Raw genomic sequence first — 27,934 nt, 5'->3', positions numbered from 1 at the left:
CGCCACATTTTTATTTTTACACATTTAAAATCTACAGAGTTACATCGCAAATTACTGTAAAATGAAAGTGTATAATATTCATGCAAAAGTTAAAACATTTTATGACAAACAGTATGTCCAAAAACTATAGAACGATATATAGATGACTCACTAAGCGTGCTCGATATCTTATTAATTATTGCTATTGTAAAAGTTGTACGGTTCTTTAAGGACTATACTCTAATATCTAACTATATTTAAAGAATGTTTTGTTTTTAAGGTGTAACACACTTGTTTTTTTGTATGAAACACATAGGATATATGTTATTCCTATTTTCTTAACATTTTTTGGCAACATTCTTCTAATATATCGATGTGTAAAAATGATAAAAATCGCAGCAACTATCAACTTCCAATTGTAGAAAACATTTAACTAAAAATAGAATAAGATGCAGTAATAAAATATATGACTTTCTAGTTGTAAAAACTGAAATTTAGAATTTGAAAAGTGTAATTAAATCCGTATAGGAAAATTTAATTTCATTTATACCGCAATAAAGCGGGCATCTTTATTTATCCCTCCACAAAATATTGTGACATAGATTTTAAAAATAACTCTACTGCGATTTTTTTGTGAACCCTTCCACTACTAAAAAACCTACGAAGAAGTAAATCAAAATATGTAAAAATATAACAACAAAATAGTTCGTACAGTTAAAAATAACTTTAGAGTAGAGTCCTCAAAAAACCGTACAACTTTGGCCTTTGACTTTTTTTTCTATTTCAAATAATTAATTAGATATCGAGGAACGCCCGCTTATACAGTGGCTCACCCTGTAACTGTGATAATGCTGTAACATTTCTAAGGAATTTTCGGAAGTAAGGTATTTGCTCATTCCCCCTAAAAATTGATGACGTCACCTCAAAATTTTGCTGAATAAATCCTATCTTAAATGTGCAAAATATGATGAGTCAATACTTGTGATTTATCATTGCATTAATATTTTTTAGATTTGCTCATACGGGGTGTCTCAAAAAATTTAATGACTGATCAATTTATTTTATTGATTAGGTCAAGAATTGCAAAACTGAATAACTTGAAATCGTGCAGACATTTTCAAGTTATTGTAAGCATGGTAACTTTTTAATCAAAATGTATCTGTTTATCAACCCCAAAAAATTGATGACGTCATCTCAAAATTTTGCCGAATAAATCGTTCCGAAAATGTGCAATCATAGTTTTTAGACTTGCTTACAGGGTGACTCAAAAAAAAAATTAACCAGTCAATTTATTATTGATCAAATTAAGAATGAGCCACCCTATTTTCTCGAAAATGTGAGAATACGCTCGTCTTTATAACAATAAAATAATGATAAGGTAAGAATTATAGTAATAACATTTAGAACGCGTTCTCATAAAAAAATATAAAATCCGCAAAATCAAATTTTATAATTTTTCGAAAATTCTGGTTATATTTCATTGTACTTCAGGAGCGAGGGAAGTTCTGTCGAAACAACTTTCGACCAATTTTTTTTATAGAATTGGTTTCATGCGTTTTGAACATACTTCACAATATTATAGCACATTGATAATAAATCTGTTCCGCAATCTTCAGTTTACGCATTACATTTATTACAGCAATGGGTGAAAACTGTTACAATCAACAGTGAACACGTACTTTACGAACAACAGATTTTTAACACTACAAATTTTAAAATTTCATTACATTTACCTAAAAATATAACATACAGAGCATGTTTCATCTCGGCTGATGCATTAAAATTTCGTCAAGACGTGCTCGCAGCACTTGAAATTTCATTAAACGTGATGTTTGCTTTTACTGCACCCACGTTATTTTTAACGTTACGTTAAATCTAGACTGGACATTTATTTTATAGTGATTTCCGAAATTTTGTAAGATCCTAGAATTAATTTTCTAATTTAAAAAATTAACTAAAACGTAGTGGTTACTGCAAATGAGTTTAATAATGTAGGCAGTGTCCAAATTGAGAAGTTGTAGTTTATGTTTTTTTTTCAGTTTTCCTCTCTTGAGAAATACGTTAACTTTACAAATTTAAATTCAGACATGTTCAGAAAGAAAAATCTGACAAGAAGTAATTTAAAAAACAACGTCAGTGTTATTACAGTGTATTCATATCGTAATCCGTGTTTCTCCCCACATGTTGGTAATGACGCTATGCAAAAAATTATTGAACACATTTTTATTAAATTCACGTTTGAAATGAAATTCCAACAATTAAATATCTAAACTGACTTTTTTGTGTATTCTTCATGGTATGTTTCATATATGGACCGAAAATAATTTTACTGAATCAGTCGAGATGAAACGCACACCCGTTTTACAATGTAGCTAACTAGCACCTATGTATTTGTAAAATATCACAAGTTTACGAACACTTAGTCACCCTTGTTACATCACGGTAATGATTCAACATACACAAAAAAAGTTGAGTGGTTATTATTATTAAATACTTAGTAAAAAGAGTTATATCTTGAACATTTAATCAACAAATTTTACATAGGTACAATCAAATACAACGATATGCCCTATTATAATACCATAAATGAAATAAGTATGCAAGTAGAAGTACTTCATTTGACTTATTGTCATTATTATTTGACTAGAATATTTTACCAAAATTATTCAATTATTGCAATGTGCTTTATTCCTTGAAGACACCTTTTCAGATAAAGCCTTCTTGAGTTTTGCAAACCTATCCGCCAGATTCGTAATAAGTTCAATAACAAATAATTAACCGTATAAAATTTATTGTTCAATGTAAAATTATTTTAACTACTTTCCGCAGGATTTATATTGTTTATTATAAATTTTTCCACATCATTAAATATTTTTAGGCATGTAATATATATGTAGGCACAAAGTATAATCTCGATTTTAAATTTGTTCGCTATAGCGAAAATATTCGAAAGATAATAAAAAGAGCTACTGAAACTTCCACATTATCAGCAAGCTTGAAAAAAGCCAACGCAATCCTGAAAACAAATAATTAATCAGCATCACAGAAGATCATGTTTTACTTTACTGTTTCTTATATATTACAAATATTATTCTAAGGTAACGTCCTGTGTTATGTACATACAAATTTACATTTTGATATACTACTTACTATTTTAATTACCCGTAATTTTCAGCATACAGGATGTTTTGTCTCAACTGGTTGACTAAATTACGTCAAAACTATATTTGCAGGTTGTAATGGGAAAAATCTACAAAAAATGTGTATTTCAGAACATCAACTTGAACGTTAGCGTTTATATTTTGCCGAAAATGAAAACACATTTTTTTAATTGGGCTATGCCTGATTTTATTTTTTTGACTAACACAATTGTTTTTCAATAATATTCTCCTTTGCAATTAGTAAAGTCTGCTTTTCAAACCTGGTCAGTTGGCCATGCACATACATCAGTGATTAAAATTTGGGTTCATTATCGCTCCATACTTAAAAAAAAAAATCGAAATTTCTAAAACTGTGCCTTACATACTTTAAAAAAGACCGCTAATAGTATTCATCACTGATAGTATTGTCAAATTTTTGAAAAAACGTGCGCGTAACTGACAGCTCAATACATGCACCTTAATTTGGAAGTTTATTTGACATGAAACATCCTGTATAATATATCATTAGAAGTGATTAATATGCATTTAAATATTTATATCGTTTTGATAAGGTTCAGCATTATATGATTTAATAAATACTTTAGGTATAAGTTAACAGCCATAATTTAACATATTATATTTACGTACTTTACAATAATCAGAACTAAACGTAACATTGTCATTGGAAGACATTCATACATACAGAACACTTAATTCTCACTAAATTTTGTCACAAGAAATACTAAAAAGGCATATAGAAACATAAAAAAATAGAGATTATTCAGGTACTTAAAAGGTCATTTCAACATTTTTAACAACATTGGTAAAATCTACTTTGGATGGTGTTAGGTAAAAGGCAGGGGCTACCTTAACGCCACATGGACACTGGCACCCCATAATCCAACTAAATGATCCAACTTTTGCGCTGCATTTGGGGCAGTACAGCTTCTCTTGAGTAGTTTGTGTAACATTCATCCAAGCCAGCGGTTCTAAGAAATACGTTTTGGTACAAACGTCACCATTTATCTTGTGAGTGATTAAATTTGATTCTGAAGCTAGAACTCTACGGCATTTCTTGCAACGATAGACATTTGGTTCTGGTTGTGTCTGAGTTAATCCTGGATCAAATTTTACCAAATCCATAAAAGTCTGTGGTAAAATCTTTACTTTTCGGACTTGATCAGCAGCTATATTTAACCTAAATATCTTGTATTTCATGTTGTTAGGGTCAAGTTTATAATTCATTTCTTTATACAGAGTTAACTGTGAGATGAAACCTTGATTTGGATAAACTATACTTCTTTTGAGTTTAACTTGTTCAAAAGCTTCTCTGTAAGTTAACTGGTACTTTTTCATAATATAAGCAATGACTACGGTAGCGCTTCTAGAGACACCAAAATAACAATGAACCAAAACCGCTCCTTTCGTTAATCCTTCTGTAATAAAAGCTTCTGTATCATCAAAATGACTCAGTAAGTCTTCTTTTGGTTGGTCAGAAAGTTGAATATACTTGGTGGTGATGTTTTTCAATTCCAAAATTTTTCGAGGTAACGGACATATGTCAATTGTTAATATATGGCTTATTTTATATTTTACAAGGGTATTTACATCTTTAGCGGCACACAGACCTCCAAGGTACAAATTTGGTTCAATGAGATCAATACTGATTGGTGACAAGGAGCAGTCGTCTTTTTGTACAGAATTCATATCAGTTCTCAATAATCTAAAACAATTATGTAAGCTGTTGAGAGACTAATAATAGTCATTAAACGCACAAACCCTTCTAACTTGCGACATAAAGTAACTAAACCAGATTTAATCATGTTCGAAGATATATATTATTATGTCGCATTAAATACGTCATTTTATTTGTTTATTGTATTTCTACATCTTCATGCGTCGTAAACATAAAACAGTTTTGGGGTGAAGGTCCAGTACAACTGGACAGTGCCAAAAATGCTCTTTACTATTGACAGCAATTCATACCATAAAGTATATTGTTTTATTGACACACCGGTATCTGATTTTTTGACACTGTAGGGAATTTTTCCTTTTTCGCTTTTACCTTGCGTCAGAAACGTCAATGTCAAAACTGAAGTCAAGCTTAAGTAAATAAAACATGGCTCCTAGACGTGCAAAAGTAAATAAGCTTGATTATAAAAAATTAAGTGCTAATGATGTGATTTGCCCAATTTGTCGAAGTATTTTAATCAAACCAGTAACACTTCCCTGTAGCCACGGCTTTTGTTCATCATGTTTTGAGACAACAACAGAAAACGCAAATGTATGTCCTATGTGCAGAGTGAGGGTTGGTTCCTGGCTTAGATCTTCAAAATCGAAAAAATTGGTCAACGAAACGCTTTGGCAAGCAATTCAAGATCTTTTCCCGTTGCAAGTCAAAAACAAGTTAAATGGAGTTGCTGAGAATCAAGAAGGTACAGACAAAATGAAACATAACCTTACATTTACATCTAAACAAACCCATGTTGATGTTTTAGATAAATACAAAGCAAACGAGCGAAATAACAGTACAGTAAACGTACAAAGCAAACAATCTGAACAACTGGCTTCACTTTCATCAACATCATCCAAAATTGCCACAAAAACTGCAGGTTCAGTAAGCACTCTTTCAAAAAGCCATAACCAGACTCTTACAAAAACTGAAAAGAATGACAAACGTTTTACATTTATCAATAATTTTGCTACAAAAGAATACACATGTAGAATATTGTGTCAAAACACCCATTCAAAAGAAACGCAAAAAACCCTTTTCAAAGAATCTCAGATCTTAACACAAAAGAAAAATAAAAGAATTCAGGAAATTGCAGAGTCTGAAATGGCAAATGATAGGAGTAACAGCATTGAGTCAGAGTGTTTATATTTTAAGCCGATTGACTACCGACATAATCCCCCATCAGAAGGGTTAGCTCCGATTAAAGTTCCTACTAGAAAACCAAATGTTAGCCCCCATATTAAAATACTGTAAGTATGTGAAAACCTATTAAATTTTTGTTTTTAACATAATAGGTTTTTAGTGCTCCAAGTGGCCAAAATCAGATTAATATGAACTACTTGGAATCAGCTTTTGCCAGATTATGCTCAGCAGCCTCAGAAGAAAAAATGGGAACATACAAAAAAGAAAACATTCAGTGTCAGGTGAAAGATGACAGTTCCATTGTATCCAAACGGAAACAAGAGAAATCGGACAATAAAGCAAGAAAGAAAATTAAATCAGTACATACTGCTAATCAATTGATGAAATCAAAAAGTATTGAAGTCACTTTAACAAAAGTTTGTGATACTAACAAGTGTAAAAACTCATGTGACACAGAGGGCTACAATCTCCCGATAAGAAATACTATTCCCAAAACAACAAACTTTAAGAAAACTAACAATTTAATCAGTGAAGAACATATTAAACGATCGTTGCAGGAACAAGCGGATTTCGAATTAGCTACCAAGCTACAACAAACATTTAACCAGTCCTCTGCATATTCCACGCGTAGCACCGTTCTCAAAAGGATGGCGGCAAAAAATCAAGTCCAAATGGAAATTATGACACCATAAAATAAGTTATGTTGATTTTCAAATGTATCAAAAATACATTTAAAATTTGAGATGTTTTATTTTGTAACGTGATATGTCCATAAAGTTTTTTTGTTTAGTTTGTTATTATACTGCATTAGTCAGTCATTGATATTAATATACTAAACATTAATCATTGTGACTATCAAATGCAAGAATACAGACAGGGGTATGATAAATGCACTTATCATAAATGTGTCTAATCCAGAGATACCTAGATGACTGTATCGATTGGTTGACTTTAGTGTGAAAGAACAATTTTTCAGGTATTTGATTCATGGTGCAATTTTTTTTTGCACCTTTTACATGTGGTAGAATGTAATTTGAATTAAAAACTTTACAGAAGCGCAGCTGAGTTTGTTTTGCTAGGTGATACTGCATTTGTGATGTTATAAAATATTTTTGAAATGATATTGTTATGATAGTATTAAGTAAAATTTAGTCATTTTTAAGTTACATTAATTTTATTTTTCATTTGTAATTGTTGCTGTGATAGCAGCCGTTTTATTTTTCAATAAAATGATAAAGTGAAGGATCAATTTCTGAAAATGTAACTATAAATGAAACTGAACATTCACGAATTTCAGCTAATATATTTGTTTTTATGTACAAGGTAGTAGGACTACTTTTCCTTTTCAGTTTTGTTGTGGGCCTGAAACAGACAAATGTAAATTACTAATATTACTCAAACATATAATTAATAAATGCAATGTTACCATAAGCAACTACAATTTATCAGTGATAAAATAATTCTTAAAGAAAAAAAATAATCATGACATGTTATTTTCATCATGCTGTCCCAGACATGCCCCCACTGGGCAGTGACATGACTTTGAAGTAGATTCATCATGTGCTTTGGAAACAATTGTAAAAGCATCTACTTCATTTGTTCCATGAAGACCTTCACTTATGCCAGTATCTCCGTCAGTTACATTTGCACACTTTTTGCCTTTACTATTTACCTTTTGTGTATCATCTCCTGAAACAAGAGATGAAGCTGATTTCGCGACTGTATCCCACGCTTCTGAGAAGCTGGTTGGTATTTTTGGTAGTGATGGAAGCTCCAATGGAGGATCATCCTTCTTAACTTAAACATACATATTTAATTAATGTATGAGCTGTACCTATATGTATGTTTATTAAACACAAATCAACATACCTCCATATGCAAAGTTGTATGCAATTGTGGCATATTTCTTTGCCTCTGCTATTGCTATTTGTGAATACTCAGATGCTTCTTTTGGATAACAAAGAGCAGCCATTCCTAATGCTCCAGCACTAGCATATAACGTTCGCTTAATAAATCTACCTCTTAGACCCAAAATGTAACCAGTCAATCCACCAATTACAATGGCACCAGCTTTTGGAGTTGTATTATCTTCTTGTCTCAAATATTGCAATAACCCTAAAATAGTTAAAAATGTGCTTAACAAATGCTTTAAAACTATTATAACGGTCACTTACCTTCAGCATTGTCTTTGCTTTGTTCAACATAATCCACAGCAACCCTCTTGTATGCCGAAACTTCCCTTGAAATGTTTGTAACTTGTTGCCTCACTGCTCCAAAGCCATTTTCTAAGTATGTTGGCATAGCTACTTCTGGTTCTGGAGTCGGTGGTGGTGGGTCCGGTACATAGATAGGTAATTCACTCGCCCGACAGTATTGGCCTTGTTGGGAGGAATCTTTCCCTCTTTCTTCTGCTACTAAAACTGCTGCCGGGACGAATAATGTGTTTAGCAACTGAAACACATTTTTTTAAATAAATAAAACAATACATATCAATGTACCTACTTTCCTAGTATACATATTTAATTAATTTTGCATACAAACTTTAATACAAAATCCTTTTTTGTTTTTTTAATGTTACATAAATTTGACAGTTGTGATAAACTGTCATGAGTGTCAGGAACCTCCTTGAGGTCAGGTGTTTGCCAAGATAGAAGGAAACAACTGCGCAAAATCGGGTTGTTGCAGCAGTACAAAATATGGCAAAAGCCAAAAGCTGTCTTTAGTTTAGAACACATTCACAAGATGGTGCAGTCACAAATAATAATAATAATAATAAAAGTTGCCAAAATGTATGCACAAACATAGACACAGTTACTTTATTTAAGATTTCTTCTTTTTTTGTGTTGAAATTTTTGTATCGATTTGTAACATTTGATTTCATTTATGAAAGCTGGAAAGAATTTTTGCAGCTGGTTTCTAGATTTTGTCTCTCCAGAATGGAGGAATAAACAATTTTCCTTCAATATTTTGGATTTTTTTTAAGGTTATTTTACCAACCTTGGGGTTTACCACTTTGTATTTGAACGCATTCTGACAAAAAAAAAAAAAACACAACGTAGGGTTTCCATTTTGTTAACGAATACAAGCCAAATTTTGAATTTTTCGCGAGTTTGAAAATTTTGTGCAATTTTGGCGGGATGTTTGGGTTAACACAACAAAAATAAAAACTGGTCTCAGACATTTTTTAAATATATTATATCAAATGCCAGAGGGTAGGTTTTAAACATTTTAAAATTTAATTTTTTGTTGTAATAATTAGGTGCGTAGTGCTAAAAATACTTTATCAAATTTTTAGTGGGGATGAACAGAGAAATTGATTCATGTTTTATCATGTACACGACAATCAAAAAGTACACCTAAAATTCATTGATGAGTGCCCACCTTCAATTCGAGGAAAACACCAGGTACTCTTAATTCTCTACTTAGTTTTCTGTTCGGCAAACTAAGTGAAACAGAAAAGTAGTCATACTATAGAAGAAGCATGCGAAAGCTGTTTCTAAAAGGTTGAGGCGGCAAACGTAGGTACCTAGTAAAAAAAAACCGTTCGTGCTGCATTATAATTCACTGGCATATCATTGATGGATATCAGAAAGAGAATGAATTGCAGGATTAAACCCTGGGGCTCCTCTGTTCCAAGAGACTATGATCAATGGCTTTTCGTAAACAATTTAATGTCCGTAATTACTTAATTAAATCAAATTTTATTGTTCATACGGCGCTCTACAGATTCTATAGAACTCAAGTTTATTTAGTAATAGGGCAGGATTCATGTAGTCATTAATCGATAATTTTGAGAAAGTAGGTTAAATATCTTTTATTAAAACAATGCAAAATGTATCCACATTAAAGCAAGTTGTTTGCTCGTAAATAGTTTATTTTACTTAAAGAATCTAATCATACGTTAATACGTTTTTCAAAATTTTTTGATAATATGCAAGATGTAGATGGATCTAAAATTATTTATATCGTGGATATGTGAAATTCTTGAAATCTTAACTTAACACTTAACACTGGTATGATATTAATAATTTCACTCGTCTCTGAGCGGTGAATTAACGACGATTTTTTATGTAATCCATATTATCATTAACATTTACATTGTTATGATCTAGTCATAATAATAGTTTTAGAGAAATGTTTACAAAAAATATTAAAGTCATCTGCTGTGAATGGATTTTTAACATGTCGTCATTTGTGATTGAATTTAAATTCACTATTTTTCAAATAGATTGACTTTTATTGTTACCCGAAAATACGTAATCAACATACGCTTCCTTTTTACATAAAAGAAGTTTTTTCTGTATTTCTTCATTAGTTCATTACATAATTAAAGGCCTAAATATTGCTCGTAATGGAATTGCTCTTGTTAATAGCATTAACATTTTAACAATGGATGTAATTTTCTTAAATTTGCTCGAAATCCATTTGACTTATCCGTTATCCCTATCGTTCTTAGCAGCGGAAATTAATGGATAGTTCTTGTAAAAGACACATCAATCAACTGATTCTTAGATAATTCAAAACATTGTTCAAAAGCATGCTGAAAACTTGAAAAAATAAATTTATTATTGTATATTTCGGATGAAGTTAATTTCGAAATGACAGAGTACAAGTTATTTAATTGAAGAATCAATACAGATCTGTTATAATTATTATTAAAACAACTGTTAATATTTTAAAGTTAATTCTACACGGCAATGTTAAAATGGTGATGCTGTTTGAATTAGTCAACAAAATATATAAATAATTGAGCAAACATTTAAAATTTGTGGTCAAACAAACTTTATCCATTTTTCTGGTCCACTCAAATCTATAACCTCTCATAATCCGACAATAAAATTTTATGAGTGTCCACCCTCTAAGATTTTCTAAATTTAATCTGTAAGTCACAACGTCAAGTGGAACATCCTTCTTATTGAAGATTAAACAATTTTACGATACATTTACACATAGCCAATAAGATATTTTGAAATCTCCCACCAATGCAAATTTTTGTTTAAAAGTTGTTGCAGTTGGCATCGAACTTTTATTTGTAGCTAGAGTGAAATGAAATTAGGCGCAAAAGAATCGGCTAGGTGCCTTAGCTGACGAAAATTTTGAATGTCAGTTATTATTGAATTTAAATAAATGAATATAGTCCTCTTGCGTGAAGTATATAGGAGATCGAAAAACAAATTAGTCAAAGTTGGCCATGCACGAAAAGCCGTTTGTCTTAGTTTAAAATAATTTTTTATTAAACGTCACGTTGACAAAAGGTTGACAATAGTTATTTACATTACAAGCTGCGTAAGTAAACTTTTTTGTCGAGGTGGATTTGACGGGCCGAGGCAACGCCGAGGCCCGGCAAACCTCCGAGACTTAAGAAAGGAGTTACGCAGCGTGTATTGTATTACGTTTTTTCTGCTACCGACACCAGTAACACTAAAAAGTAATAATTCTAGTAACTAAAAAATATTTAAGAAATTATCAGGAACTCATTGAAAGTATTCATTTCCGTAGCAACAAGATAAAAAAAATTGTTTACAAGTGAAGTTTTCTAAAAAGTAGTTGTTCAAAGTGAAAAATGAGTGATTCAAGTCATTTACAGGCAATAGAAGAAGCTGCCAATATTGCTTGCGCATGTCTGTTACCTGAAAAATCGAAATTCCGTTATACTGAAACTTACAACGCATTTTCAATTTGGTAGGTATACATCACGAAACATTCAAGATGTTAATGAAACCGTAATGCTTGGTTATTTTAAGGAAAGATCCGAAGCCCGCAAGTCTCCTAGCAGTTTATGGTGTGAATATTCAATGCTGAAATTAACGTCGTGTCAGTTCTTCTGTTGTTACCTCAATTATATAAGAAAATGTTGGAAGCTCATGCAGTTGATGAAAATGTGACAGTTACTACTTTTGAAATAACTTCAAAGAATATTCCTTTAATAAATATTACTGAGTGTAGTGTTACAGTTAATATTAATAAATAATTATAAAACAAACTATTGCTGTAAAATGAAATTATTGACATTTCTCTGACATTCTACTACTTTCATTACTTTTTTGTCCTGGCAGCGTAAGTAACACTTACGCCCTTAGTAACCTACTTACGGAGCTAGCAACGAGGTTGCCCTATTTACTTCGCTTACGCTTACATCAGTGTCACTGGAGCAATAAGGTTCATTTACGCTATCGGTAGCAGAAAAAAGTAATTTGTAATGGTATCAAACCAAATTAAAGTCTTTTTGTTAGAATCTTACTTCAGAAATGGGACAAAATTGGAAAACGGTGATTTTGATTCATTTTTATGTGTTTTAAAAGTCGGTGTCATAATTCTAATTTTAAACTGTCAATTTGAAATTTAATAAAAAAATTAAATTACGACAAACGGCTTGTCGTGCATGGCCAACTTTGACTAATTTCTTTTTCGATCTCGCGGTATATGTTAGCTCTACAGGCCCTCTAGGCCCTTGGCTTCTATGGTGACAGCTCTGTGGTGGCAGTTATTTATTTCCATCTCTTCCGGTATGTGACTACACTTTTCCAGTTTTTCACTCCATTTGCTTTCAGATCTTTCTGCGCCTCCTCTAGCCATTTCTTTCTTGGGTATCCTCTTTTTCGTTTCTCACCCCTTCCTTCTTCTAATACTCTTTTTGCTATTCTTTGTCCTGGCATTCTAGTTTTGAGTCCTAATCATCTGATTCTTTGCGATCGAATTTTTTGTGTGATCCTCGGTCTTCTATACAGGTTCATGACTTCCTGGTTTGTCCTTCTTCTCCATTCTCCTTCTGTACTTTTGACCCCTCCCAAAAATTTTTCTCAGTATTTTTCTTTCCCATGTATCTCTAATTTCATTTCGGCTTGTTTATACAGTGTCCATGTTTCACTTGCGTACGTTACCACTGGTCTTATGATTGTTTCGTACATTCGTATTTTTGATTTTCGTGATATATTTTTCCCTGCATTATTGATGTTAGAGAACCCATTGCTCAGCTGCCTTTTAGCATTCTTTTTTCTATTTTCTTTGCTTCTTTGGCTTTACTGGTTATTGTGGCTCCTAGGTATATAAATTCGTTTACTTTTTCTATCTTGTATTCTTTTCTATCTGTTTTTAATTTAATATATTTGTCTTCTTTTACGTCATCTGTATTCATTTTCATGTATTTCGTCTTCTGCTCATTTACCACTAGACCGTACTTCCTCATCACTTTTTCAAATTGCTTAAATGTCCTTTCTAGCTCCTTTCTTGATCTCGTAAGCAAGGCGACATTGTCTGCATATGCAATGCATTGCTTCTTATGGTGACATATTAATCCATTATTTCATTTGTTTGTATTCTGCTTTCCCTTGTTATGTCCTCTAGTACAACATTAAACAGGTCGCCTGATAGTGGATCTCCTTGCCGTAGCACTTTTCTAACCAAGAATTCTTTTGACATGTTTCCTTCCAAAATAATTTTGTTGCTCGTGTTTTGTAGTGTCATTTTAACGAATCTTATCAATGTTTTTGGTATTTCTAGCTTTTCCATTGCATCGTATAACATGTTTCGGTCTATGGAATCGTAGGCTTGTTTAAAGTCTATGAAAAAGATGTGCAGGCTTAGGTTTTGTTCATAGCTGCTATTTTGGATCGTTTTTAGAGTAAAAATCTGATCTATGGTTGATCTTCCTGCCCTAAACCCTCCTTGATATTCTTCTATTGTTTGCGTGGTGTATTCTCTCAATCTAGTTCTTATGATTTTTGTTAAGATCTTACAAACTACATCAAGTATGGCTATTCCTCTGTAGTTTTCACACTCCGTTTTGTCTCCTTTTTTAAATATGGGGCAGATAATGGCGCTGTTCCATCCTTTCGGTCTTATCTCCTCTTGCCACGTTCTAAGTAAGTATTAGCTGATATCTCTTGGTAAGTTGTTCGGCTCCTATTTTCAGCAGTTCTGCAGGTATTACATTTTATCCAGGGCTTTTATGACTTTTCATTTCTTGTATCATTCTACTCACTTCTATTTTTTCTTGTTTTTCATTGTTGTCTTGTCTTCTTGTTTTCACTACTTTTGGCTGTTGTTCTTCCTCCGTCTTGTCATTTAGTAGGTCTTCAAAATATTCCGCCCATCTGTCTAGTTTTTCTACTGTGTCTCCAATCAGTTGTCCTTCTTTACTTCTGCAGTATAGCGTTCTCGTGCTAGTGGTCTATTTTGTCTTCCTAACTTCTTGGTAGAAGTTTTGTATCTCTTTGTTTGGGTAGTGTTTTTCTATTGTATCCATTTTTTTTTCAAATATTCTCTCTTTTTCCGTCTGCATATTTGTTTGGTTATTTTCTGTTTTTCTTCATAATCTTTTATTGCTTCCTTTGTTGGTTTTTGATCTTTTCCTATTTTTGCAATGTTTCTACTCATCAAGGCTTTCTTCATCATACCAATCTTCCTTTCTACTTCTTCGTTCGGTGTTGTTAATGTATTTCTTTGATGTTTCCTACCATTTCTGCTTCAATTTGGCTCCATTCATCTTCTATTGTTTCGTGTGTTGTATCTTTACTTTCTAGTCTTTTATTTAATTCTATTTCAATTTGTTGTGTTATTTTTTGTCCTTTAGTAGCTTAACATTGACTCTTTTTCTTTCTTTTTTTAGTTTTCTATTGGTTGGTAGTTTTTCTTTTATTTTTGCTATAACTAGTGTGTGGTCGCTGTTAGCATCTGCTCCCCTGTAGCTTCTCCAATCGTGAATCATCGTATAGTCTATAGTGGAATATGGAAAATCTGAAAGATATAAAAGTAAAAGAAAAATGGAACGAAGAAATTAAAAAGAAGGTTGAGGGTATAAAATTTCATAGAAAACGTAAACTGGAAAAGATATTACAGAAATAACAGAAAATGCAATAGGGAAGAAAAATATGGTATGTGAAGAAGTGGCAAAACAAATAAATGAGAGCAGATTACAATGGTTAACAGATCAAAGCGAAAGGAATAATAAATAATGGCAATAACAGAAGAAAAGTAAGCAAATCGTTAAGAAAAGAGAATCGCCAGTTTGAAAATGAATGTATGAAAGAATTAGACAACAGTGTTATGAAGAATGCACGCAAATTTTATGGGCGGGTAAGAATGGAAATATGGAGAGAGTACCTACTTCGAAGAACTACTAGATACCAGAGGAAAGAGTGGTGTAGAATTAAAAAATCTAGCACAGATAGAGAAATGCACAGAAGCATCTCCAAAATCCCCAGAGATAGATGAAATGAGGGACTTAATAAAAAAGTCAGAAACGGAAAGGCAGCAGAAGAGAATAGTATAACAACGGAAATGATCAAAAAAGGCGAAAGGCAAAAGACATAGGTACTGCCGGATATAGATTTTGCAGTACCTATGTCTTTTCCCTTTTGTCAGGGTATTTTGAAGTAACAACATGTCTTTTTATACACTGTAATTAGTAAAGTTCAGTGTATAAAAATAAATATTAGTACTTGTCCTTTGCAAATAGACTAGAAAAACACACAACGGAAAATATAGGAGAGTTCAACGCTGGATTTAGATCCAACCGTTCGACGTTAGATCACATCTTTACATTTCTAATGTCGAAGGAAGAGAGTTTAATGTCAGTGTGGAGACGTTGTTCATCGATTACTATTGGTAGGCATATCATAGCAGAAAAAGTTCAGAGATAGAAAAATCACTCAAACAAAGGGAAGTAGGTACCTTCGAATTGCGCAATTATAACAAAAAGACGAAAAAGCCTTAAATAATCATTCCAAGATTTGGAAACAGAAGCTACCAAAATTTAAAGAATAGGGATGAGGAAAACATTAAAATCGGTAACCATATATTACCGGAGAGTTCGGGTCTCTGGGCTCGTTAATCACCGAAGAAAATGACATTAAATGAAAATAGATCGACGATCGAGTAACACATCCAAACAGAACTTTGTATTATATGTTGCTATTATTTACATCAAAACTGATAACAAAAAATAACACGAAGATCATTTACAACAAGATGTTAATTTTTAGAAAAAAATTATGGAGGACCATACAAGATACCAACGTCCAACATCGAGCAAAATCATGAACCGTTAGAATTCAACAATGAACAGATAATGAGAATAAATGAGAAAAGAAGGGTCAGAAGAATAGTAGAATATGAAGCTGAAAACAATACCGAAACATAGATGGATGGAGACAGTAGAGAATATTGTGAAAGAAGTAGTATCAGAGGATGGAAACGTCTGGCTTTAAATAGGGAGAATTGGAGATGTATTATAACGATGGAGAAAGCCCAAATAGACTTTCAAGCTGTTTTAATAATAAAAAATTGCTACAAAATAAAGAATAGGAATAAAGCATTATTGAGACTGGGACGGAGCACCCCCATAGCCAAACTTGAGGGATGGTCCTTAACTAGGGGAGCGATTTAGTTGTTAAGATGACGTTGTACGAAGCAGTTGTTGTTGTGTAGAAATAAGCAGTTTAGTGGCACGCAACAAAGATATTTTTCTCTGCTGCGCCTCATAATTTAATTCAGCAGCATGCAAATGGTTCTTCGAGTTATTACACAAATCAGCAGTTTTAATCTGAATTTACCAAAATCAAGTTAGTTAACATCATCATTTTCAAAATTATCATTGAAACATATTAAACTAAATTAAAAATAACTCATCAGCTGAGAAAATGGTATCTTATATTTATGAAGCAATTGGAAACCTTTTTGGTGTAGAACGGCCTCCCGAAGAACTTGGAGATCCTATCGACTTTGAACCCGGGATTTTATTGGACAGTGGCATATCATGGGTGTACGTAAGTGATACTGTACTTTTGTTGTGACTCATTTGTAAGTGATTAATTCCAGTTTTTTAAAAGACTGCTAATTCCATTAGAAGTCAGAAAGACATCCAAATTATGTCCGGCACCTTGTGAATGTGAACGTTTTCCAAAATGTAAAGTATGATAATAAACACAATAGATTTATTTGTGCTTAAAACTGTTCATACCGTAGATGCAACAATAAATTTGACTGAACTAATTTCCAGTGCACATAATTTAAATTAGAATGGTCATTTTGAATTTCTGTCAAGTCAAACGTCTTATTTACAGATGTAAGTTTTGACAACTCGAGTAGCGATATGTTTGCAAACTCTTCTAAAAGAAATCCAGATGAGAGATGTGGTTAGGTAGGTACCATCGGTGGAAATAAAAAACTGGGACACTGAAAATTTTTGCATTGTAAACATCTCTTTAAAATGTAATTCAAAATGAAATTTAAAAAATGTCACCTTGATTAATGTCAAGTGCCAATTCAAAAATGCCAAGTTTGAATGAAGTTCAAAAGCAAACTATTGCGCAACGTTTAAGGGATGGGGTCTCAATTAGAACAATAGCAACTGAGCTGCATATCAGCAAGAATACTGTCCTACTGGCGAAAAAAAAAATTAATGAATATGGTAGAATTATCAGACGAGCGGGGTCGGGTCGTCCAAAAAAAACGACTGCAGACGAAAACATTCAATTGGCAAATTTCATTCGAGAATATCCTTTCGAAACAGTGGTTAACGCAAGGCAGCAAACGAATTTCCCTGCGTCACTGAAAACAGCCCGGAAGAGAGTCCACGAAACTGAATTAAGAAATCGGGCTGCTGCCAATAAAATATTTTTAACTGAGCAAAACAAGGCAATTAGGGTATTATTTGCTCAGGAATTTGTCAATGAACCTCCAGATATGTGGAATAATGTGATATTTTCCGACGAAAAAACTTTCAAATCATATAGTAATGGACGTCGTCGTGTCTATAGACCCCCAGGAACGAGATATGATGAACGCTATTGCAATAAATATAAACAATCCGGTCGCTTTTCCGTTAATGTTTGGGGGTGGGTTAGCAGCAGAGGACGTGGAATTTGCGCAATAGTAGAAGAAAGATTAAACGCTAATGTATACAGAAGGCTTCTAGAAGAACTTATGCTCCCCTCAGTAATACCAGTTTTTGGAGAACGAAACTTTATATTTCAACAAGTTTGTGCTATTCTTCTTTTCATTTTTTTTTAATAATTATAAAACCCATTGCAGGATAACTGTCCAGTTCATAATGCCCGACTGGTAAGTCGGTATTTGCAAGCCCAGGGAGTCAATGTTTTGCCTTGGCCCTCTAGGAGCCCAGATTTAAACGTAATTGAAAATGTTTGGGGAGAAATGCAAAAATATATTTATCAAAATGATTTTCGACCTAGAAATCCACTAGAATTACAAGAAAAAATTGTCGAGGCATGGGAAACTGTAACACCTGGATATATGAGGCAGTTAGTTGCTTCCATGCCTCGTCGACTACAGAATGTGATCGATGCAAATGGTGCAATGACAAAATACTGATCAGTTGAATTGGCATCTTCAGTATAATGTTTCTAGTTATAATTCCAGTTTTTTATTTTCTCTTGAATAAAGTTACGTCCCTAATTTTACGCTCTCGTTTATGCCTTTATCTTTCCGACTAATTTCTTGAAAACAATAAATAAAATATGCGAAAATGTTTCACAAACCTAATAAATAATACTTTTGGCAGGAAAAGCCCAACTTACACGTTTTAAATTTCGAATTTTCAAAATTATCTAGTTACCTATTGTGTCCCAGTTTTTTTTGTCCAGCGATGGTACGTATATTTCTGGAACTACACACACACACAAGAATTTGAAAATCGACGAAGTACTTAGAAAAACGGAGTACTCTTAATATTACATGATTGAAACATAACAATTATAGAGATATTGCAGTCAAGCGTTATTTAGGTAATACGTTAATAAAGAATGAGCTATAAAAATAACGCCACGTTTTAGCGTTGTAAAAAACTTGATGTATTGCGAAACGTATTTTCTAGCGTTGTCGTAGAATCAATGTGACAGATATAAACTAAATAGTTCTTAGTCATCGTGATGGAAGGGGTTTTAGAAGCACTGGTCTTGGACAATGCTAATGACAACGACATAGAAGAAGCAATACTTCAAATGGTAGATCCTGTAAGAAATATTAATAATGGTCCACCGCAAGAATTTCGATTAAATGAACTGTATTTTGATGAAGTTAACACGAATTTTCGTTTTCAAAGGAATCATATTCCCGTTTTGGCAGAAGCTCTAAGATTACCACAGTAAGTTCGGACCGCCACAAGAAATACAGTATATGGCACTACTGCTCTGTGTATTGTATTAAGGAGGCTAGTTTACCCCAATCGTTTAAAAGACTTGACTCATCTATTTGGATTGTCGCCGCAATCACAGATTATTCGCACCACTATAAATATTATCATGGAAAATAAAGGACACCTTCTAGAGGACTTGCAGGCAAATGAATGGCTAAACAGGCAATCAGTTCGAACTAGAGGAGGTGCAATTCGAAATTGTTGGGGCTTTATTGATGGGACTCCAAGACCTATATGTAGGCCAACAGTTGATCAGGAAAATTATTATTCTGGACACAAAAGATTTCACTGTGTTAAGTATTAGTCTGTTCTTTGCCCAGATGGAATAACTGTCAATTTAAAAGGGGCACATCAGGGAAAAAGGCATAACGCCGGCATATTTAGAGAGTCCCAGGTTTATAATGACCTAGAACGAGTGGCAGTATTTCGGGACAATGGAAATGAGCGGTATATTTTATATGGTGACCAGGCCTACGGCGTTATGCAGCTTTTGTTTTGTCCTTATCCTGGAAGACAAGGAAACTTACTTCCTTACCAGGCAGAATTCAATCGTTCTGTAAAAATACTTACAACTACTGTGGAGTGGGGTTTCCAAAAAATTGTCGCACAATTTGCTTTCATGGATTTAAAAAAAAATCTCAAGTTATTGCTTCAAGATATCGATCGTTATATAAAGTAGGGATACTTCTAACAAACTGCCGCGCTTGTTTGTATGAAGCCAAACAAGCCAGTATTTTAATATACAACCTCCTTTATTACAGGAGTACTTAGGTTAAAAAAGTGTTCTATATTTTGAACCGTTTATGCCGAATTGGGTATAATAACTTGTAAAATTATTTAGAACTATTATAATTCCTTGAAATAATTAAAGTAAGTATAGTGAACCAAGACCTATAAGGTTATATGGCCATCATAAAAGTAGTTGACCGCAAATAAATACCCCCTTTGTGTGGTTCGCACTAAGCTTACCGGTTGGCAATAAATCATCTTCTAAACATTTCTTGCTCATATTTAACAGGGCCGGCTTTCAAAGCGAGTGGTTATTTCGGAACCCTCAGCGGCTGCAGGTAGTAAAGAAATAGTGGAGTGGTGGATTTTCATATTTAGTGAAAGCCGCCCCTGAACGAAACCATAAGAGCCGGTCGAGCTGCAGTGGACACGTTATTTACGACCCTAAAACCTTTTCTATTGCAAACAACTTAACTTCGACACAATGAGATGATTTTATGATGGCCATATAACCTTATAACTCTTGGTTCACTATATATAGTTAGTTATTTGGCAGAACTCTCAAAAACACATTCAAACATCAGACTAAATTCGCAGACAAAATTTAATGACAAAGAAACGTGTGTGATAATTTTCAGAAGCTTCGTATATTATAAGCTATACACAGACGTGGGTTTAGCTAGAATTTAATCTGGTAAAAATTTAGGTTAACATCATAATGTCGCTTACGTTAGAGCATGTTCAGATCCAGATTACATCTGTCACTTGTATTATTTTCTTTTAGTACTTAATTATAGTGGTTAAAGCTTCAAAATTTTGACAAATCAAGTGTAGGCTATTACTGCGAAACCACTTTATCGTTAAGTTTTGTCTGCGATTTTATGTAACGAGCGTTCAAATAAAAACGACGTCAAGCTGGCTTTGTAAATGTGAATTTACGGGCCAATTTCAAGTTGGATTTACAATTTTGCAAGTCCTCGTTGCTATGGAAGATGCGATGACAGCAGTCGCAAGGACGAATCATATCGCGAATGGCAACAACTGTCATCGAAATTACCATAGCAAGGCACTTGCGACTTCGCAAATCCAACTTGAAATTACGCCCTTAGTGAATGATTCGTTGATATTTTCAAAACCAACTTGACGTCGTTTTTATTTGAGCGCTCCTTATGATTAATGTGATTAAAGCAAATATTTTTCGAAAATAGTGAGCTTCGGATTTTAGTTACCAGGCCGCCATAATAACCAGATTGTTTAACGAACACAGCGCCTAAATTAAGGAAAATTTCCAACTGCACAATCGCAATAATCCCCCTTGTGTCCTTAATAGTACTTCTGCACCCCCCCCCCCCCCATTAAAGTGTACTATGATTTTGTTGATTTTGTGAAAATACCTACAACATTAATAATAAATAAATAATAGCAAAACGCAAATTCAAATAAACAAAAATCTAAAAAAGGCATAATACCGACACTATTAATACATTCATATATCACTATTTAAAGGTACATCACAAAAGTTTGTGTGTTGTGTTCCCAAAACAGAAGACTAATAAAATAATTAATTAAGCCACAATCGAACAAAATGTTCTATAATTTTATTTTTGAGAAAATGGGGTGACACGTTCTTAATTGGATCAATAAAAAATTTGTGATGACGCCAATAACGTAAATAATACTTGTCATAGCACAAAAGAAAATTAGTCACAGCGCATTACCAATGCAAGAAAAAACCAAAGTGATAACAGCTGTGAAGGCAGTACGACTCCGCAAGTACGATTGATAAATTTTTGTTGTGCACTTTTTCGAAATCACTGAGACAAGTGTTATTGTTAAGCAGGTACGTGACAGAGCGAAAATAGCACATCTGGGGTTTCTTGAGGTTCCACTTGACAAACAAAATCATAAAAATTCCTCGATTCTTTTCGGTGAAGGGATGAACCGACGTCAGTAGTAGTAACTACGCTCGGGAAGTAAAAATATTAATAATGTGAAAAAGTTACTGCACAAATTGCAATTTCCAGCTGCACAAATGCATTTTCGAACTGCACAAAATGTGCAGAAGTGCACATTAATTTAGGCCCTGAACGAACACACAAAAAAAATATATTTTTTTTTTGCATAAAATGCAGAATCTAGAAAATATTACTGATTAATATACACAACCATTCAAAATGCATGAAAATTTTAATTTTAACCAATAGCAACAGCATTACACTGAATAAACATCAAGTTGGTGTTTATTCAGCTCAGATAAGGATGTGTTTAATCACTAGAGATACAGTAATCTTAGAACACAATACTTAATTTTTATTTTGATGTTCAGAACAGTTGAAATAAAATATGCAGTTATTATGTTGCTCCACTGTTTTTGGCCTTACTTTACATCTGCTCTAATAGTTCCATATGATGTTCGCCATGAATTTGTAAATAACATTTTATGGAATTTGGAGAGCTGTGTGCTGTTAATTTGATAAGTTGCTGTTCGCCAATACCATTTTTTGCCAACTGAGTCACAGCCGCTGTTCGATTCCAATGGTTGCTATTTTTTTTTCTTTTTGCATCCAGCCTTATTCTTTTTGCACCTTGTTTTCTCCACTTGGCTATTTCGTTTTTCCCAAGCGGCATGTCTTTAAACTATCCACTCGAAGTTGTCTTGTTCCAATTCGGATTAACTGTCAAAAAGAGTCTTGACGCTGTGATTCTGTCAGTTCTTTTGGACATCAACTTTCTAAAGAGATGGACGAGGCAGAGATTTTTATCGATATTGTTAAGCACCAACCATTTATCTTCCGCGAGTTTGTGAGCACCACCTTAGGTTGTCTTGCCGAAGACTAAATTTCTTTTAGTCACTCGATATTGTTGCAAGGACATTTTTTCTTGACCAGTTGCCATTAGCACAAATCACTCGACTGCGTCTCGTGATTCATTAATGTCAATTGATCTCAAAAAAATCTCCTTAAGCAACAACATCTCATACCAAAATGAAATTTATCCCAGTAAATTGGAACCAATAATGATATAATTGCCGATTATAATCATATCGCTTGTTATATTATAATTTAGGTGTAAAGTCTTTGCCATTTCTATTGAAACACCACTTGTTAATCGTAAATTTGGCAACGTTCATATTCAGACAATTTTCTAACTAAAAGCCGTTGTCAATCAACCGAAAGCTGTCACCAATTGCTAAAATTTAAGCAAAATCAACAGATGGTGTTTCAATAGAAATGGCAAAGACAATAACTGACTATTCCATTCATCTGTCATGGTTCCATTCATGGACATTTCGCTTGCAAATCGTGCTTCGCACTCGTGGTATTTAAATCCAAGCGTAATTCACATTCGTGATACCACCGCAAAAATTTTCGACATAACTTTAGCTACTTATGGTATTATAAGTGACTATTTATTTAATCTGTCAATTGCTTAAAAAGAGTCAATGAAAATAGTACTTTATATGGGCGTTACTATGGTTATATCGCATTGTAGCGGATGTATCTTCCCAGGAAGGTATTCAAGTCATAGTTTTTAACAAAAGCAAGTCAATGACAAATCAATGTATTTATTTGTTAAAAATATTAAATATACAACTAGAAAAGGTTATATTGGTACAGTTTGAAATAAACAAGAAGGTTCATTTATAATTTTATTTATTTTACAGCATTATTCACTTGATTAACTGAATTATTTCGTATTTTATTTGTTCCGGTTCGAAGTTTGTTCCATATTTTGTTTTAATTTTGTTTGTTTCTCCCGCGGAATGCTGACAAATGTATTTCGGTCACTCTACGTTAGGGACGCCCATAGAATGGGATGCCATAGTACTAAGAAAAAACCCCAGTACTAGGGGTTGGCATTATTGTCGAGAAACCCTCGTAGAGGTAACATTGAGAAGGTGGGCGTTAGGCACAAACCACCCACTCTATATATAGGTGGTTTGTGGCGTTAGGTGAACGCAGTTGCCATCTTTTGTGACGTCATTCGTGCACTGTTGTCGTGAAATTGGACACGTGGTTCATAATTGTGCATGCGATCTACGGAACCTTTGACTCCGGAGGGTGAACAGTACAATGTAGGTGACTTTTGGTGCGTTTGTCAGCTTCGATCCAAAATTTAATTTTCGGAATTGTAAATCGCCGCGAAAAAGGGTACATATTAATGATTGGTTTTATGATATTCATCGTCAAGTTGCAAATATTGTTTAATTAAGCTAACTATTAATTGCCAATGACTTTACCCATTTACCAATTTCACTAACTCCAAAGGGACCACATTGCATTTTGTATTTTATCCAAAAAGAATTGGGTATTAAAAACATTCCGTCGGTGTTTATGTTTTTCCCTTTTTCACCATTAGCAGATGATACAATCTATAAAATAGAACGGTTTAATATAAGACATAAAACGGGAAAGAAAAATACCTAATAGGGCAGAGGTCAGGGTTCTCTTTATTTTCTGTCAACCATTTACTGCTTGGCGGTGATTTTGAACCACTATGTTGTTTTTGAGAAGACAAGATTATAGTCAATTCGGCCAGTGCTAAGTCCTTTATTGTCAATTTCGTGCTTGAAATGGTATATCAAACAACTGGTCCCTTCACGGCCACTTCAATCTAATTCAATAGATGCGATTAAAAAAAACTTCTTTTATAAACCGTGCTCTGTATTTTCGTTTAAAGTTTGTAGCATATTTAAGAATTTATTTTCAGTTAGCGCTACTGAGTTTACTGTCCTTTTTTCTGGTAGTGCTTGAAGTTTTCTTCGGGTAGCATCTCTGGCATCTCATGCTGCCTTGAAGCATGCATCCGTAAATGGATTTATTTTAATATTCCACTCATTGAAATACATTTTTTGAACTAGCTTCGTACTGAACATGTATTTAATTAAATTTCTCTTGTAAATAGTACCGTCCTTTTTTTCATGTTAGAAGCCCAACTTTTTAAAATAGTAGAGTATTTATTAAACTCTCAGGGGAAATAGATTGCTCGAAATCGTAGCCCTTTTCTTTCAAAAAGTTGAAAAATTGCCACCGTACATATCTTTTTTCTTGTATTTGCATATTGAAATCACAGGAAAACATCACGTAAAACAGCATCAAATATCACTGAAGCTTTATTTAAACAAAATGTTTATTACCTGTTACTTAATTTTTGTACTTTTTGGTTGAATTTTAGTTGAAAAAGAGTTGATTCATGGAATAGTCCCTCCAATATCAATGCGTACGCGTTTAAATCCAAGTGTAATGCCGATTCCTGACACCAGTACAAAAATATTCGACTAACTTTGACTACTTATGGCATTATAAGTGAAAACACCAAGAAAATTGTATTATTTACTCCCAGTGAAGTCTCGTGAAGGTGCGTGAGTTAGCCGAAGCTACAGATATCGCAACTTAGAAAGTTCATTTTTTCATCCCCGACACAAAAAAAAAGGTGTTACAACGTTGCCTGTCTATGGAAAGGCAATAACAGATGAACCGATTTAAGTGCGATTTTTTTTTTATTTGCAAGTTGATTTCATGGAGATGGTCCTTAGCTATGTCTGATGTTTGATGATAGTGCGTTGACCGTCGCAGCGAATCCTTTAAGGATTAATTGTTTAGTCTGGGGTTTTTAAGAATTAACAGTTGCTATGCTTGTTAGCATCAGCCAAATACTTAAAGAGTTGTTTTATAGAAAACATATAGATGTTGACATGTAACTGTTGTGATACTGCGTTTTGAAATATTTACATATTAAAAACAATAATAAATAACGCAATGATCTTTTAAGCAAAAAAAAGTAGCACAAAGTGCAGGCCCCGGCGAGATTCGAACTCACGATCTCCTGTTTACTAGACAGGCGCTTTAACCAACTAAGCCACGGCGCCGTGATTATCGCCGCCTTCAGCTCTAAGAAATTTTTACTGGGTTCACTAACTATTGCCGTGTTTGTGATGTAATGAAATGACAAAGACGTAATATTATTTTTTAAGAATACAAATTAAAAAACAAAAAGTAACAAAAATTATAATCTGCAATTAAGGTTCTCTGTAATGTTTTTGTTTATATCCATTTTAGGATGTTTTTTAAGTGTACTCTTTTATAGGTAGTTATGTACCGAGTATGTAACTATTATTGTTTGTGATTTTTTTGTCATGTTGGCAGTTTATATTTCAAATTTTATGATGGCATGCCTGATGTAAAATTGAAATTTTGTTCACCAAATCAGTAGCTACCATCTTCCCATTGGTTTTTTTATGCATGCTCATGTCAAATTCACAATCGTGAACCGACAACATGCTAACATTGCAGCCAATAATTAAGAATTGCCAATCCAAAAATTTGCTTCAATTATTATCAATAGTCACTATTAATGCAACGAGAATGTTGTGCGATTCTTAACAGTCGAGGACGTTGTCAGGTGGATCACCTTCGAGACGGTTTAATTGCCAATTTTCCCGTTATGTTTCAATCTTTATCGTATCATTATTGACAACGGCGATGTTAAAAAAATTAATAGGTATTTTCCCACTACCTATGTCAAAGTTTGCAGTTGTATACATAATTATGGAATAAGTATTTGTTCTCTCCGAAAATACACTTCGTCGCAAAATTAAGGCATAAGTTGCAAACATTAAAATTTCGGAAAACATTTTTTTTATATGTATTGTGAGTAAGATATAAGTTAAACATACGCATTAAGTACGAAAAATAACTTTTATTTGAAAATTGAAGCAAAAAAATAAATAAATAAATATAACTTAACACCTGTTTATCTGCAAAACGATAGTCACCCCCATATTTTTAATTCAATAACAGGTGTTGCCACCTCTGCCCCCGATAACAGTTTGACATCTTGTCTATTCGAATTTCGTTTTGATCAAAATTGTCCCAAATTTCTACTAACCTGTTTCCTACTTATTCTAGTCTAGCTCTGAAGCTTTTAACCATCTACCTAAGCTGTCCCACACATCCTCTATGCGATTCAAGTCCAGACTCTTTCCAGCAATATGCGGACAAGCATTATCCTGCATAAAAAATTGGTCGGCTATAAAATGGTTAAAATATGGTACAACATATTGTTCCTATATCGATGTTACGTATCTGTGCTCATCCAGTTGTAACGAGTTCTGTATGAGCCTCCAATGATATGCCACCCCAGACAATCACAGATCCTCTACCAAATTGCACTGTTCTCACAATACTGCAGATTCGTCTGTACACCTTTCCTCGTCGATTCTTGTTCACCAGAGAAAATCTGGATTCATCGCTGAATGAAACACGACTCCAAGAGGCTTACTTAGAATCGTTTGTCAAACTAATGAACTAGTAAAGTGTCTACGGACTTTGTATCTAATATAAATAGTGTAACTAATGTATATTATGTTGTATGTATATATAAGGGTAGAGTAAACAAAGGAATAGATTTTTATGGGTGGATCGTTTTTTAATTCAAAAATTTAACCCAGTGCACTGCATTGTCAGCCTGACACTATTGTTGTTATTCATTCACCGAATTTTACTTAAAAAACGAGCGGCTGTAGTGTAAAAGGTTGTCATAACAAATTTGAGATAGTTTATTTGCACGTTCTCTGTAGATGAAGAAAATGAATTTTGGCGTTCTACTTCCAAAACACGGGCGAGTATGTGTGGACCATTTTGCCAGAGATAAGTGGGAAATTTTTGGCAACAAACTGAAAATTCATGCGGTTCCATCTACATATATGTATATCTTTCATACTATGGATCTTGCAAGTCAACCAGAATCTACTGTCTACTGTTTTAGTAAAAACCAATGTTTTTCAAAGCAGGATTATTTGCAGGAAAAATAAAATGCTTAGAAAACAGCTCCTAATTTTAAGATGAAATAATAAGAAATTAAGTAAATAATTATTGCTACAGAAAATTGCTTTTGAAAAACTAAATCAAGATCTGAAAGATCTTTTTACTGACCATCAAATTCAATTCTTTAAATAATAAAAAAAAAAATCAAAATGTTGATTTACAATTTGCTCCAAAATTAAACATGGATGTTTTAAAAACTGACCATTTTAATAAAATGGAAATTTCGAAT

General features: G+C 33.3%; 3 protein-coding genes, 1 long non-coding RNA gene and 1 other non-coding gene across 8 annotated transcripts; 2 read left to right on the top strand and 3 right to left on the bottom strand.

The window, feature by feature from the left end:
• Positions 1 to 3,032: 3,032 nt before the first annotated feature.
• LOC135122487 (dual specificity protein phosphatase MPK-4-like) lies at positions 3,033 to 5,143 on the bottom strand. 2 transcript variants are annotated; one of them, XM_064046691.1, is made up of 2 exons: positions 4,899 to 5,143; positions 3,033 to 4,842 (listed from the first exon to the last, which is right to left on the bottom strand). In XM_064046691.1, exons 1-2 carry the CDS (start codon positions 4,940 to 4,942, stop codon positions 3,909 to 3,911), a joined length of 978 nt encoding a protein of 325 aa, XP_063902761.1. In that variant the 5' UTR covers positions 4,943 to 5,143; the 3' UTR covers positions 3,033 to 3,908. The 2 variants fall into 2 exon arrangements, with proteins under 2 accessions (XP_063902761.1, XP_063902762.1); XM_064046692.1 differs by having other exon boundaries at positions 4,895 to 5,142.
• Position 5,144: 1 nt separating this feature from the next.
• Positions 5,145 to 6,733, top strand: LOC135122486 (E3 ubiquitin-protein ligase rnf168-like). Of its 2 annotated transcripts, XM_064046690.1 has the most exons (4): positions 5,145 to 5,554; positions 5,618 to 5,736; positions 6,007 to 6,101; positions 6,155 to 6,733. In XM_064046690.1, exons 1-4 carry the CDS (start codon positions 5,239 to 5,241, stop codon positions 6,684 to 6,686), a joined length of 1,062 nt encoding a protein of 353 aa, XP_063902760.1. In that variant the 5' UTR covers positions 5,145 to 5,238; the 3' UTR covers positions 6,687 to 6,733. The 2 variants fall into 2 exon arrangements, with proteins under 2 accessions (XP_063902760.1, XP_063902759.1); XM_064046689.1 differs by having other exon boundaries at positions 5,618 to 6,101.
• Positions 6,734 to 7,277: 544 nt separating this feature from the next.
• On the bottom strand, positions 7,278 to 8,643 carry LOC135122488 (MICOS complex subunit MIC27). 2 transcript variants are annotated; one of them, XM_064046694.1, is made up of 5 exons: positions 8,497 to 8,643; positions 8,169 to 8,445; positions 7,864 to 8,109; positions 7,667 to 7,683; positions 7,278 to 7,356 (listed from the first exon to the last, which is right to left on the bottom strand). In XM_064046694.1, the coding sequence occupies exons 1-5, from the start codon at positions 8,509 to 8,511 to the stop codon at positions 7,327 to 7,329; spliced, it is 585 nt and encodes a 194-aa protein (XP_063902764.1). In that variant the 5' UTR covers positions 8,512 to 8,643; the 3' UTR covers positions 7,278 to 7,326. The 2 variants fall into 2 exon arrangements, with proteins under 2 accessions (XP_063902764.1, XP_063902763.1); XM_064046693.1 differs by having other exon boundaries at positions 7,667 to 7,791; positions 8,497 to 8,641.
• Positions 8,644 to 16,577: 7,934 nt separating this feature from the next.
• On the top strand, positions 16,578 to 17,144 carry LOC135146416 (uncharacterized). The gene is made up of 3 exons (XR_010283810.1): positions 16,578 to 16,760; positions 16,813 to 16,900; positions 16,960 to 17,144. It is a non-coding gene; the product is annotated as an uncharacterized LOC135146416 (long non-coding RNA).
• An 8,530-nt stretch (positions 17,145 to 25,674) lies between these two features.
• Trnat-agu (transfer RNA threonine (anticodon AGU)) lies at positions 25,675 to 25,748 on the bottom strand. The gene has a single exon. It is a non-coding gene; the product is annotated as a tRNA-Thr (tRNA).
• Between the last annotated feature and the right edge of the window lie 2,186 nt (positions 25,749 to 27,934).

Source organism: Zophobas morio, unplaced genomic scaffold, assembly GCF_036711695.1.
Source record: "Zophobas morio isolate AGI-343-1 ecotype UQ-CSIRO unplaced genomic scaffold, CSIRO_AGI_Zmor_V1 ptg000005l, whole genome shotgun sequence".
In the NCBI taxonomy this organism is placed as follows: Eukaryota; Metazoa; Arthropoda; class Insecta; order Coleoptera; family Tenebrionidae; genus Zophobas; species Zophobas morio.
The sequence above is the reverse complement of the archived record's forward strand: the minus strand, read 5'-3'. Positions and strand labels throughout refer to the sequence as shown.